The 14,349-nt window shown below is 51.5% G+C and overlaps 5 protein-coding genes across 5 annotated transcripts; 3 read left to right on the forward strand and 2 right to left on the reverse strand.

The window, feature by feature from the left end:
* Positions 1–482: 482 nt before the first annotated feature.
* Positions 483–2,384, reverse strand: PENARI_c032G12363 (glutamyl-tRNA(Gln) amidotransferase subunit PET112; the record flags this gene model as incomplete). Its single annotated transcript, XM_022636611.1, has 4 exons — positions 483–1,735; positions 1,783–1,924; positions 1,973–2,049; positions 2,102–2,384. 4 exons carry the CDS (start codon positions 2,382–2,384, stop codon positions 483–485), a joined length of 1,755 nt encoding a protein of 584 aa, XP_022483553.1.
* Positions 2,385–3,537: 1,153 nt separating this feature from the next.
* On the forward strand, positions 3,538–5,160 carry PENARI_c032G01762 (uncharacterized protein; the record flags this gene model as incomplete). The annotated part of the gene is made up of 3 exons (XM_022636544.1): positions 3,538–4,600; positions 4,663–5,047; positions 5,118–5,160. 3 exons carry the CDS (start codon positions 3,538–3,540, stop codon positions 5,158–5,160), a joined length of 1,491 nt encoding a protein of 496 aa, XP_022483585.1.
* Positions 5,161–6,017: 857 nt separating this feature from the next.
* On the reverse strand, positions 6,018–8,516 carry PENARI_c032G00335 (uncharacterized protein; the record flags this gene model as incomplete). The annotated part of the gene is made up of 2 exons (XM_022636531.1): positions 6,018–8,274; positions 8,329–8,516. The coding sequence occupies 2 exons, from the start codon at positions 8,514–8,516 to the stop codon at positions 6,018–6,020; spliced, it is 2,445 nt and encodes an 814-aa protein (XP_022483580.1).
* Positions 8,517–9,019: 503 nt separating this feature from the next.
* Positions 9,020–12,134, forward strand: PENARI_c032G09000 (uncharacterized protein; the record flags this gene model as incomplete). The annotated part of the gene is made up of 2 exons (XM_022636590.1): positions 9,020–9,082; positions 9,177–12,134. The coding sequence occupies 2 exons, from the start codon at positions 9,020–9,022 to the stop codon at positions 12,132–12,134; spliced, it is 3,021 nt and encodes a 1,006-aa protein (XP_022483612.1).
* Positions 12,135–12,326: 192 nt separating this feature from the next.
* PENARI_c032G03146 (putative mitochondrial methylglutaconyl-CoA hydratase (Auh)) lies at positions 12,327–13,323 on the forward strand (the record flags this gene model as incomplete). The annotated part of the gene is made up of 2 exons (XM_022636557.1): positions 12,327–12,676; positions 12,753–13,323. 2 exons carry the CDS (start codon positions 12,327–12,329, stop codon positions 13,321–13,323), a joined length of 921 nt encoding a protein of 306 aa, XP_022483597.1.
* Positions 13,324–14,349: the final 1,026 nt, after the last annotated feature.

Here is a 14,349-nt window from a genome sequence, read left to right on the forward strand (position 1 = left end):
TCAGCTCGATCGTCGTTCAAGTTCAAGTAGAGAAAGGTGTAGTTGTTAGTTATTGTATAAAGAAAAGAACAGGAAGACCAGCTCTTCTTAAATGTCTCTGATCCCCCGAGTTCAACCGGTGCCCCCTTTCATTTCTTGCGCGTTGCACCGCAAAGTCGCTAAAAACTGCTTTTAGGGATCAGAGCGACTCCGCCGGATCTCCATCACTTCCGCTAAGTACAGGTCGAGGAGAGCTGCCCCTTTTAGGCCATTTCGGTGTCCCACAGGTTGTGCTAGGGCGTAATTGAGAGAGAAGTGACGCGGGATTTATGTGTAATGGCTTTGGAGAGTTATTTGGTCTTTTTTGCCGGGTGGTTGGCGGTTAGGGTGTACAACGTTGATAATATACAACGATATAATGGAAGTAGAAGTTGACGGCGTGAAAAGGGTATCATTACGACCACATAGTACATCTAATGTTACAATATATATATATATACACACTAAGACCCCAGAATCAGCTCTCGGAGGATTTCCTCTGCCCTGGGCGCCTCCACTCGACCCTTCTCGCCATTGCGCATCATCTGCCCCACGAACCAGCCGAGCTTCCCCAGCTGGTTCTTGGTGCGGATCTGCTCAGCCATTTGTGGGTTCAGGGCGATGACGGACTCCGCCAGCGCCACATACTCCTCCCGCGACAAAGGGCGGAAAAGGAGATTGTCCTCTTCCAAGATCTGTGGGACTGGTCGGCGGTCACCATCAAAGATACTGGACAAAACCACTTTGGCGGTCGGCCCGGTGATCCGCTTGCGCTGTAGCTGGTCGAGGAGGCGGGCCAGGGACTGGGCCGGGACGATGTCCGCATCCCATGCGCGATCTGCCTTGGAGAAGAGTCCTCCGAGTTCGTGCAAAACCCAGTTACCTGCCACACGTGGGAGACTGGCACGCGTTTTGTCGTCTTGGTCCACTTGGAGGGTGCGTAGGGCATCTACCACGTCGTGGTAGTACTCGAAGCGGAGACCGTTGTCTAGCTCGATCAGTGGCTTGGCGTCCTCGACGGGCAGATTATATTCGGATCCGACGAGCACTGAGATGACGGAGTCTGGTGCCGTGGGAAGATTTTCGGTAAGGCTGGACAGCAGGTCCTCTCCAATGAACAACGGCGGGATATCTGGGTCGGGCATGTAGCGATAATCGACCGAGCCCTCTTTTCCTCGAAGCCTGCGAGTTTCAGTGCTGCCAATTGTCCACCCACGCGTCTCTCCTTCGATGACACCGCCACTCTCGAGTACCGCGATCTGGCGGTTCTTCTCGGCGATGATAGCATCCTCTACTGCCTTGAAGCTGCTCAAGTTCTTGATCTCAGTACGCTGGCCTAGCCCGCTGATTCCATCGTATTGATGTTGTCCTGGTGACTCGCCCCGGCGTCGAATGGAGACGTTGACATCTGCACGGAGACCGCCAAGTTCCATTCCCGTTGTCACAGCACCACACGATTGGACTATGGCCTGGAGTTTCCGAACGCATGCCGCAGCCGTAGCGGGTGAGTGAATCTGCGGCATGGTGATAATTTCAATCAGGGGATGTGAGACACGGTTGAAATCGAGGAGTTGTGTCGAAGGTGGGTATTCTTGGGACTTGGCTGTGTCCTGCTCCAACTGTAGCTGTTTGATGTCGATGCGGACCCGTTCCCCATCTTCCGGTGCGATGCCATCGTAATCGAATAGGTCGACGTAGCCGTTCCGTGCGAATGGTTCTGTGAGAGATAAGTATTGTTCGAATCCCGAGCGCGAGGGTGCTAACCATAGTACTGTGTGATCTGATACCCCGCCGGCTGATCCTGGTAGAAGTAGTGCTTCCGGTCAAACCGGCTGATAGGCTGGATCTCACAGTTCAGAGCAATAGCGGCACGTAGGGCAGGAAGGAGGGTTGCGATTTGAAATTCCTGTTTCGTATAAGTTGTGGTCCTTCACAAGCGGTACATAACACCAACCGGTTGGCTGCCCGGGAACGCCAGGTCGAACAAAGCGACATTGGAATTGGGGATCTCGCTTGTCGAGGTTGGGGCTCCTGTTCAAACCATGAGATGCCTGCAGAGCAATTGGGGTAGAGACGCACTGACGGGAGAATAATTTGGCCTCTGTATCCAATTGGGCATGGATCTCCACGCCAACGGTCAGTTCCCATTCCTGCCTGGATGCTTCCTCGCTTTCCTTGCGTTGCTTCTTGTGTGACCGTAGCGCTTTGGCATCCTGCTTGAGTTGTTTGCGGAGGGGGACGTGATCTGCTTGGAGATAGCGCCTCGGAGCGGAAGAGAACGGGGCGATACGAGAAGGAAGGGTTGAGCGACTTAGTCGCGCGCAAACAGAGCGGACAGAACCGCTACCGAGCCATGGCCGAAGCATGAGGAGATTGGGCTGGTGTTGGGAGTCGGAAGAGGTGGCCAAGGTGAACTCGCGGAATCGAAGCTCCGGGCCTTGGCGATCTGCAGATCATACAACGCAACAAGTTACAGGTAAGAAAGCCAAGTAACTAGGAATGGTCTGACTAGTAGAATTGGAGAAATCAGACCAAACTCAATTCTATTAAACTTGAAATTGTTATTTGCATAATCTACAGAGTAGGGAGTACGGAGTAGTATACTGTATTGTTCTCTCTAAGTTGCTTCATGCATGAACATGAACATGCACACTACCAATACATTCTTGACACAAAGACTCTGCAGACCAGGCATGCAGAACATGCACCACCGTGGCGTTGTACTGATCACAAAAATCAGTCACATTCCCCCACTTCCTGACCGCTAGATGAACGCAAGGAGATCGACCAACGCAGAGTTTCTAACTCCGTTCAGACACACTTGCGTTGATTCGCATCTAATTTGTCGGAGGCCCACAAGTGCCCACAAGTGTCCAGAAGGTTATCGATGTCACTAGCTGGTAAATAGTCACTTTTTATGTTTACTCTCCCGACAGACCCGACAGACCCGACACAGAGCAGAAGAAAGCAACAAGATCCCAGATAAGCCCCTCCCCCTCGATCGACAGGGATACAGGGACCTCCTTGCGACATTGCCATTTGGCGCCGATCTGAAGCCCTCAGCGCTTCCAATCTGCTTCAGATTATCCCGAACTGCCTGGTGTGACGCGTGTGACGAATTGCAGTCCTCCATTACCCCAGGGTAAACACATGGGGCCCGTTTCAGCCCGCTGACGTGCGAACATTGGGGGCTTAATGTTCTATAATAATCTTACCTGACAGCCCCAGGGGGCCATACGCACCTTATCATAGGGAATGTTTGAAGGAATTCGCGGGGAAGATTGCAGACATTATATCATTTCTTTCATCATCGCCCCTAGATTCCCGTCCTCGATCTGAGACCTGAAATTCCCTCCCCTGGGCCATGCCTCGGATTCTACTCATTCCGTTGCGGATGCAATTATTGTGTTCATTTCATGATCTTTGAAATTCCCTGGATTCTCTATTCCTACGCGTGGGCAACCTTGATATCTATATCGAAGTATGAACCCGGTATAGTTCCGAGCTTCCCCGACTACCATGCCGCTCCAAATGCAGAGAACAAAGAAGGATGGAAGGAAGAGGACATTATCGACAGTGTCCAATGTTACAAATGTACATGGTCCTGTCGCCAGTGTGAAAACTTCTGAGAAAGCGTCGCCTTCACAACAGGCTGGATCAGATCAAACAAAGCCACCTGCCATTTCCGAGACCCAACCCCAGAAACCGGCAAGTTCGGCGAAGAAAGTACCTGATGTATTTCAATTTCTTGACCAAAATGACGACTCCTCGTCCGAAGCAACCTCGGATTCGTCAGAGTCATCAGAGTCGGACTCATCAGAGGATGAACAACCGACACCTCCACGACCAGTGCAAACTACCACCAATATCCAATCCCCTAAGCCGCGGGCAAATCCAGTTCCACATGGGATATTGATATCAGGAGGCAATGCGCCTGCAAAGAATGCTGTTCCCTCGCCTCCAGCATCGAAAAGCCCCAAGCAACAGCGCCGGCCCTCAGCACCCCACGCTCCCTCCACGGGTAATCAATTACAGATAGCCCGGAAGCAAACCAACCGAAAGCCAAGTCCAATCTCGACCAGTTACCCAACGTCTGGAAAGGGACAACTAGAACTGTCTCGCCCAGAGGGCTACTATACAAGAGACGAGGCCGCTCTCCACAGACCACCACTGCCCCCATCTCCCCCAAGAAGCCCCGAAGACGGTCTTCACCACACCACGCCAACAAAGAGACGAGACTCAACTACATCCCAGGTCTCATCAGGCTACGGGCTCATCGCCTCACACCTATCCAAGTCCACCCCAGAAGACAAACCCGGTTTCCCCCCTCTATACCGACGCTTCGAAAGCGTCAACCACCGCGTCCTTCTCCACCTACAGGATGAGATCTCCCAGATGGAAGAAGACCTCCACACACTAGACGAGTACGAGGAAATGCACCGAATCGGCACTGCAGAGCAAGAAGGCACAAAGCCCTTACCCGCTTCCAGACGCCGCGACTCCCAGGCCCAGGTCTATTCATCACTACACTACCGCCGCATGGATCTCATGGGTGCCCTAATCCAGAAGACCGAGCAATATAGTAAGCCCTATCACATTAAGCCCACGCTTCCATTAGAAAAGAACAGCCCTAACAAAACCCAGATAATGCCCTAAGCTCCTACAGCAAAGTCCTCCAAACCCTACCCAAAGCCTCAGAAAAAGACATCGACGGCTATCGCACCTGGATGAAAGAAAATCATCCCATCGCTTCAGCCGAAACTCGATTCTTGAACCACGATGCTGATCTCGTGTCCCTGACGCCGCGACTCGCTGCAGGAGCCGCTGCGGCCCCTGTCTACGTTGCGATCATCATTGCTTCCGGCGCACTGCTTCTACCGCTATTGGCATTTAGCATGATTGCCGAGTTTTCGGGCCGTCTTGTCGTTGTGACTGTCGTTGGCGGTGCGGCGGCTGCCATTGCAGCGAATTATTCGGCTGGTGTTGATACTCTTGTTGATTCGAGGGATGGGTGGCGGTGTGCTACTATGTATGTTTGCTTTGCTCTGCTTTACCTTTTTCCATTGGTCTTGTGTTGAATGACGCTGACTCTGTTACAGATACTTTGGGTTCATGACCATCGCTGCCATGTTCATTCCCTAATTCTTATGTTTTTTTCTTATGATTAACGAATCTCCTATATCCTGATTTTGTGCTATGTCGATGATCTTTTTAATTTGGCGAGGAATGACGAGGGCAAGGGACATTCTGTGTAAAATCAAAGCTGCACATTTAGATGTGAGAATTTGGGACACAGGGAGATGGAATTTGGCATATAATTGTCTCGGCCCTGTTGGAATGGACTATGGACTATGGGCATTGGGTTGGATGATGGACTGGAAGATAGGATAGGAGTTTGATATGTTCGGGATTTATGCTATTCACTGTATTATGATGAATGAATCAAGGTAATCTTTTGACAAGCCGTTGTTGGCTACGACTTTACGCGCCAGATGATCTGTAGTGACCTGTATAGTCCAAGGTAACCACCAACCATGAGGTCTTCTACTTGACAACATCATGTTGTAATAGCGGTAACTTCACAGCACAGTGCACATAACTTGAAAGTTGAAATACCCTGGATTGCCACTGTATATGGATGGAACTGCCTTTAAAATAATAAAAATGACTGATTTTCTAAACCGAGCAACAAAAAGAAGAGATAGAACTGCATCGTAACCCCGTCTTAGAAAAAAGAACCATCCACGCCAGTCGCCGAGTTAGGCCATAATACAACACCGAATACAAAAGAATCATCATACACAGCCATAGATCAAAAGGTTCATTAACAACACAATCGGAGAAGGATAAGTAAGAGCACGAAGCGAGGAAATGGAGAAAACCCGATTGCAGAATGCAATGTTGAATCATTGAAAGACTAAACTTTTGCTTTCTGAGCTCCCCGAAGCATTCTCAGATAGAAGCAAAAACAAATGAAATGAGATAAGCATAACCTGTACCTAAGCAGGGGTACCATTCTGCCTGCTTCCAGGTGTTGCGCTGCCCTCTTGGGACTCCAGACCCTGTGGCTGTGGGGTTGATGGGCTATGTCTGGTGTGCTGAGCTGCCAGCTGGGCCTTGTTACGGTCCATCAATGCAGCTTGTTCCGCGGCACTGCGGGCATATGTAGCAGCTGCTGCGGAGTTCGCAGCAAAGCCTGCCTGGGAAGGGGTTTGGTTTGAGTACTGGACTCGTTGGGGTTGGGTTGAGCCCGCGGGGGTGTAGGGCGTGCGGCCCTGTGGCGTGGCGTTGAAACCTGGCTGACCAGGTCGTGCTGTATAGGGTTGTGGTGTACCTTGGGATGATTGCCCTTGCTGTGCGGCATAATATCCGTTAGGAGCGGGGCGCTGATACTGGGCGCCCTGGCTCGATTGTGAGTATTGAGAGGGATGGCCGGGGCGTTGTTGGCTGGGTGTGCTGGGTGGACGACCCGCACCATAACCCTGGGTGTATGTGGTTTGTGCTGAGGATTGGCGCACATGCTGAGGGGTGACCTGGAAACCGGGTTGAGATTGTGAAAGACGGGCGTTGGAGGCAAAAGCGCGCTGGTTATAGCCAGACTGAGACCCTTGGTAATTAGGAGGTCGCGGGGCAGAGGGTGTGGAATTCCGGTTCGCCGCAGTGGTCGCTGCCATCAGTGCTGCAGCCCTTTCCTGTGACAAAGTAAAGTCGTCCTTTTCCATGGTACCGTTATAGTCGGGAGTATCAACCAAAATCTTCTGGCTGATATTCAATTCAGACAGCTGGTGACCATCCAACTTAGCAACAGCGTAAGGAGGCAGGGTGCTGATGATCGCCACAAGACTTGATTTGAGCGTATCGTAGACGCTGAATTCCGCATCAGATGGCGTGCTCAGGTCGCTAGCATCAGGAGTAGGGGTTTCATTCGCCTCAGAATCTTGGCGGGTGGGTGGAGAAATAGGTTGATCGAGGTTTCGAATCCGCTGGTAAGAACTGAGGGTGTCCAGCAATCCAGAAATATCGTCCAGCATGTCCTTGATCTCTCTGGATTCGGGGTCGTCATCAGGTTTAACATCGATTTGTGTAATATCTTGAGCAAAGTCCTCAGGGTTGAATGACTTGACCATCTCGTCTAGAGTACTCTCATCAAGTTCACCAATGTTGCCAGGCTGAGCTGTTGTGCCATCTTGTTTTGTTTCTCCGTCAAAGGGAATAGACAGCAAGGTGCTCAGGCGGCTCGCGCCTCGTTGGCCCCACCAAACCATGTTCTTTGAATCATGCTGCACAATTGAGTTGGAGCTGTCGAAAGAAGGTGCGAATGAGGAAAAGACGCCCTGGAGAGCAGATGAATCGATGCCAGTCCAAAGAGCAGGATCACCCGATTTGTGAACAATATCTGAGTCTGTATGTTGTTTCTCAACACGATCCCAGTAGGCTGGCGACGAGGTGATTCCGCCGTATTGAATCCATTGAGTAGAGGGGAGAGGCGCAAGGCAATAGTTGCTACGCTCACCTAGGAATGCCTTGCTATCGAATGTGGCGTCGAAGCGATCAATCCAGGTGACTGAACTACTCCGGTGGGATCTTTTGCGCGGAGGTTCCAACGGTGGCAATGATTCACGTGGAGCGAAAACTTCACCAAATGTCCGTTTCGGTAGGGATGCGGCGGCCAGGTTATAAGGAGCAACCTTAGTGGTTGTGATGCCATTGGGCAAGGAGGTCTCGCGCAACTCCTCCTGTACTTCAACGAACTTCTCGGGCCCGGAGTCGGACTGCAATGGCACCTTCATGGATTTTTGAAGACTTGAAAATAGCTGCCGGGGGTGTGCTGGATTTCCAAAGAGGGTCAATGCGTGCTTGTCCTCTCGGGTACAAAAATTGATCGCGTGGAGATCTGTCGAATCATCATCATCGTCTTCCATTGCCTCGGTCTTGATTTCAGCCTGGTTGACATAAATTTGGCCAACTAAACTGTTCATGTGTTTTTTAAATGCTGCAATCTGATTGACCACCTCGGTCAAGGGCGCACTGTCGTCTTTTGTGCCATTCACCTGACCTTGATTGCGTTCAATTACAGCAGCCGACGCTCTTTCGATGTCAGAAAGAAACTCTTGCAGGGTGCTGTATCGGTCCGAATTGACGCGCGTTTGTATGTTGGAGGTATCTTGGTCACCCGAAACCTTTGCGCGCTTCGTTCGAGGCTTAGTTGTAGATGTTGGGAAGGGGCAAGAAAGGAGTTGCAGCTCGGTATCATGCCTAGTAATTGTCAGAGAGGTGGGCCAGATATATATGAGCCTGATAATAGCTTACTTGAGTAGAAGTCTGATCAGGTTGCGGAGAGTTTCGTGGAGGTTTGCTCGATCGCGCGGCGCAGAGGAACTGGAATCATCTTGGGTGGACCGCTTCCTCTTTCCGGGAGTTGCGATCATAGTGGTATCATGGGAATCGCCATTTGTGGCGGAAATGGCGGCCGTCTCTCCAGCTTCGTCGGCGCTCATGGTTGCAGAGTCGCGCCTAAGTTGACTTTATTTGACGCGGTCCCCTTCAATGCAGATGGTCGGGGTCCACAAATTAGAGAGCTGGAAGTGAAGGTTGCGAAGTCGCGATCGCCGAAGAAAGTGTTGCAGGTGGGTTGGTGTGAAGCTGCTCCACGAAGCAACCGTGCGAGGAGGCTCGATGGATCAAACCCGAATTCGAAAGGAGGAGCGAATCGCAAAGAGGGGAGAGAACCACAAAAGGAATCCCTCGAAAATGAGAGATAGAATTATGTACCGAAGGTAGTAAAGTCCAGTGGGATAGAACAATGGAAAATGTAGCGAAGCAGGTAAGGGTCACGTCTGTTTTGCGGAGGGCGAGACGGATACAGTTCTTGACGCTCAGAATGCGCGCCATCCCGAAAAGCGCAACCCGTGACGATCTATCACGTGATCTCTCATTTTCTGCCGAGTTCGAGACGCGATTGTTTTCTGTCTCGATATCTCAACTTCTGAGACAAATACCCATGACTACGTTCATGGATGTCATCGGTTCTCAAGAATGCCCGAAGCCTTTCGGGAATACCGGGGTTGAGAGCATACCTGCTCAATAGAGATCGGTTGTGCCAGGTAATGCTAATCGGTCCTATACTACGAAGCCTGTGCTAATAGCTTCGACCTTAGACACAGTTACGCCGAGCCACACAGCATGATATCCCAGGCGATTTCCGCTCTTTTCAATCCACACCCTTCCCGAATGAACCCGATCTACCTGCAACCGACACCAAGCCCTTATCCTCATACCTGAATGAAAATCCACCCAGCGCATCCACAAAATCCCCAAAATCGACGGATAACCACATATCTGAAGGCGAAAATCTACCTAGGAATGCTGCCAGCATTAAAGTGAAACCGAAACCCGCCGAATATCTCTCCAAAGCTTTGCGCAACACTGGTCATGCTCTTGGAAACGATCAATCGACCGCATCTGATTGGCCTCAATTGGCACATGGGAGGCAAAATGCGAGGACGGTTGGTCGACCGAAAAAGCCGTCTCTGCCGGTGCTCCTTGGGGAGTATATACGAGAGGTAGACCCATTGTTATCACCTACGTCGGATAACCTCACGGGGAGCAAATTGGATACTGCTCTCAATGAAGTGTTCAGAAAGAAGAGCCATGATTATTTGACCTCGCGTGGCTATGATGTTGCCGATGTCACTGCATGGGCGTGGATCATGAAGAGCCGGAATTCTCATGAGGCTATGGTGCGGTTATTCTTGTTGGAATCCGACAATGCCAAATCAGTTGCGAATACCCCGACAATCCCGGCTTTCATCCCACTCCATATTCTGCGACAACAACATCTCGATGCCCACACGTTTCGTCTGCTTCTCATCTATTCTTTGCATCTCATGAGCGGACAACCGCTTCCGGGCGTGTTCAACCCTGCCAGAGTCCCCGAAGATGGGTCCGAGCTGATACCCGAGGAATTCCATCCCAGTATAGATTCGGGAACCTGCATGATCTTGGTGGTTCGCCTAATTCGTCATGCTCGACGTGTGTGGCCCCAAGCCCTCCTCACTATCGCACGTGCATTTGCCCGCTTTCTGGCAGTTCCAAAGACCGAGGAGACAGAGAGGTCCATTTTGGCAGCACGACACCATGATCGCAGGAAAACCACTCAGTTTAACAACTGTCTCTGGTTACTTTCCCTACCAGCCAAGATTGCTCCTTACCGCTCGACATCAATCCAACAGCAGGCGCAGTTTGAGCTTCTTAGGGCCATGGCTGCCCACACGCCTGTACTTCCCGTCTCACGGCAAGGATATCGTGCAGTTGTTGCAGTTCAGCTAGCTCACAAAAAGACGAAAGAGGAGCGACAATCGGCCGAATTGAAAGCCCCGTCTTGGCCTCCATGGAAAGAAGAAAAGCTCGGAATTGACTCCCAGCGCGGCAATGACGGAATGTACAGTCGCGCGATGCAAGTACTTTCGCAAATGAAGGACGCGGGATATTCTCATCGCCTTTGGGAAGATATCTCTTCCATCCTAGCGGGCTGGGATACAGATGGCAGCCCAACAGTGCAGACGAGAGCTATGATGCGTCGTCCAAAGGCTTTCTCGGACACTCACAGATACAACTTGGATCACCAGGAAGTTTGGGTTTCCCGTATTCGTTCCACGAGAACTGTACGCGAAGCCTGGGCCTGTTTTCTATCCTACCAGGACCGAGGCCTTCCCCCCAAGGCGGCCATATATGCTGCAATGGCCGAAAAGTTGATCTACCGACGAGCTACAATTCAGAATGGGATTGAGCAGATGAGCCATACCCTCCCAGGCGATGGCCGCGAAGTTTATCCTGAGCCGGATTCTGCACGCGACATTATATATGTGCCCGTAGAGCCGCCCACGCTGGATGAATTAATCAGCCAGATGCTCTCACATGGGCTCCGGCCTTCCGGGAGGTTCCTTGGTTTGCTGCTTCAGTCGGCTTCTTCCTTGCAATCAGGTCTGCATTACCTACAATGCAGTGGCCTGACAGAGGCTCAAATCTCCATCTTATCGACTATAAGAGTCAACTCTCGCAAATATTCGACATTGGACCTTGAAGCTTTCCAAGCAGTGCCGGACTATGTGTTTGCATCGTTCATCAAATTCCTCTGTGCGCATTCTGATATAGTCTCCCTGGATGTCAATCGCGGAGAGATACTCACAGCCGATCGCTTCCCTGCTCTTGTAGCCACTACACGCAGGACTGGTCCGAAGACGGATCTTTTTTCGCATATCAAGAAATATCCAGGCCACGGGCATTATCCCAGAGGTCTATGGCATGCAATTCAGCTGACCAAATTGCGGCGCGTCCCCTACACCCCAGCTTGGACCCATATTTTGTCTGCCTTGACTCGTGAACGACTAAGTGAAAATCACGGACTAAGAAGTCGAAGCCTTCAACGCGTGCTCTCATGGCACCAGGCTCTGAAGACCTTGAGCTGGATGCGGCAACGTGACATCGAGCCTGGCGAGGAAGGATTCCGTATCATCTGTGTGGCGTTCGCACGAGCCATTGAAGCTGCCATTAGGCACCCTGGAACTGCCGAGCATAGCTTTATGCTGATTGATAAAGCTCAAATCCGTGATCTCAAAGCCGACAGCGAAGGCGATAGCGACTTCGAGGCGTTGTTGCGACGTGCGTTACATGTCTTGAAGGATCAGTTTGATCACCTCGTTCTCCCAGCATCAAAATCCTCAGCGCATGCAGAACGCAGTGTCTTTGCAGATATTTCTTCCAATTCGCCCCTCAGTGTTCCTTCCATACTCCACACACCATCACCTGCTACACTTCACGCTTTTGTCCGGGCTCTAGGATCCGTTGGGGATGACGATGGACTGTTACATCTACTGCATTGGATGGGTCAATCAGCCGATCAGCTCAGAGAAGCTGCAGAAGAGCACTCAAATGGCGACAGAATGATGCGGCGAACCCTTACGGCGATCAGGGTGTTCCTGGAGAGAAGACACCGACGAATGGACACGCGGGTACCGTCGGACCTGATCATGCAGGAGGCATACGACTTAATCAGCCGGACAGGCTGGGACTGGCCGAGTGATGCAGAGGTTGAGGATTATTGCCAACCATTGTAATTATAGTGTATTTCTAAAGTTCCCCAATGTACATGATACCCCATACATCTTGTAGCTCGGCAAACGTCGGCATCGGAGCTTTCCCCACACCCAAGCAACTTTCAACTTTTCTAGTCATTTCCTCTTCTCCTGCAACGCGACCGCATTCCAGCACGTTTTCTACTACTATATTGACCGGCGATGGCAACGATCATGTCCCCGCGTCTCGTGCGCCTCACCGCCCCCCTCGCCGTTCGACCGACCGTCTCCTCTACCCGGGTGTTCATCTCACGATACAGCACCGCCGCCGATGAAGACGTCATCAAGACCTCGCAAGTACCAGCCCCAGGCTCGGGACATGTGCGTGTGCTACAACTGAACCGACCCAAAGCCCGCAACGCCATCTCGCGCCACTTACTCGACACGCTATCGAAGCAAGTGAACGCCATCGCCGCGGAAGGGGGCAACGGCCCAACCCGGGCTCTGGTCGTCGCGAGCAGCGCAGACGCGGCATTCTGCGCTGGCGCAGACCTAAAGGAGCGCGCCGGCATGACAATGGCCGAGTATGGAGCCCGCCTCCTTGCGGGTGTAATATCCGCAACTTACATTGCCCATTGCTAACAACTCGATGTAATACAGGACAGAAGATTTCCTCCTCAAGCTCCGCGCAACCTTCAAAGACCTCGCCTCCCTCCAAATCCCCACAATCTCCTCCGTCTCTTCCATGGCCCTCGGAGGTGGCCTCGAGCTCGCGCTATGTACCCACCTGCGTGTCTTCGCCTCGTCCAGTATTGTCGGTTTGCCTGAGACCCGTCTGGCGATTATCCCAGGTGCGGGCGGTACATACCGACTGCCCTCGATCATTGGGGTGAACCGCGCCCGGGACATGATTCTCACCGGCCGCCGGGTGACGGGCCCCGAGTCCTACTTCATTGGTCTCTGTGATCGTCTCGTCGAGGTGTTGCCCGAGGAGGAGGCGCAGGAGGGCGTTGCTCGTGAAAGAGTTCTCCGTGAGAGTATCAAGCTGGCCCTGGATATCTGTGAGGGTGGCCCTATCGCCATTAAGATGGCTCTGCAGGCTGTGGACGCCTATACTCTTGGTGAGCGGGCGGAGAATGCGGCTTATGAGGGTGTTATTGAGACAGATGATCGGCACGAGGCGCTGCGCGCTTTTGCCGAGAAGCGCAAGCCTGCTTTCCGTGGGAGGTAAGGGTGTTATAAACCATGAATGGACATAGTTCCAAAAAGCTATAGGCTAAGAATAAAGAGCTCTTCTATGCCAAGGGCTTATCATGATACTCCTGGAAAGTAGCAAAGATGGTTTCTTAAACGGACTGCGTTTGTTCACCGCGGTGTAGTTAGGATGAGGTGTATGCCCTAGATGTCACATATTTTGTAGTCAGGCACCGCAAGCTATCATGTGGTTTCAGTTGCCTTTTGTGATCATGGGGACGAGGCAATAATTGTGGCGAAAGGCTGGGGGCATGATGTATGATTTGCATGTAAAAGCTTTTGCTCTCCGCGAGTGATATCTTTCGGTGACTCGGAATAGTTGCAGTTCCATAAAAATGATTGCCTTCGAGTCATCCGGCATCTTCCTTGGAAATCGACGGGAGGATCATAACTTTATTTAGATCAGACTTGACTATTAGTTCTGGCCAGGTCTTGCTTGTTCAACTTCTGCCTGCTAGATCTATATACTTCCCGGGGTCAACATGGAATTATTATAGAAACATAGCCCACAGCCTGACAATATACAAATCAAAATACCCAGGTACAGGCATATCTCTTAGAAGAAAATAATCTAATTATGGGTAAGGACACCCCTGCTGTAGCTTGAAACTCGTATTCAGTAAGATTGCTGGTTTCGGAGCCAAAACCCCGACTTTTTTTCTAGGCCTCCCTTTGCCCTTCTCTCCCATGGTCGAAGGTCGAAGGTCGCATTAGATGGTGAGTCACCAGGCCTCCATATTCCGCAAGGCATACCAACATGCAAATGCAGGCTTGGATGCATGTAATACACGGCTGTACCTGGCATGCCCGATCTCGAGGCTGTGCTAGTACCCCGGGTTAACACCCAATGGGCAATCCGAACTCACCCCCGAGGCACCGTAGGGCGCAAGACAGATCGAAACAGTAATCTGCATATCCATACTAGGACTAGACTGGAGAAACCCCATGGATCTTCAGGAATGGATACGCGGGTGACCTGGGTCAGGGGAACAGCCACAGTCAC

The sequence above is a fragment of the Penicillium arizonense genome, assembly GCF_001773325.1.
Source record: "Penicillium arizonense strain CBS 141311 chromosome Unknown PENARI_contig032, whole genome shotgun sequence".
Lineage (NCBI taxonomy): Eukaryota > Fungi > Ascomycota > Eurotiomycetes > Eurotiales > Aspergillaceae > Penicillium > Penicillium arizonense.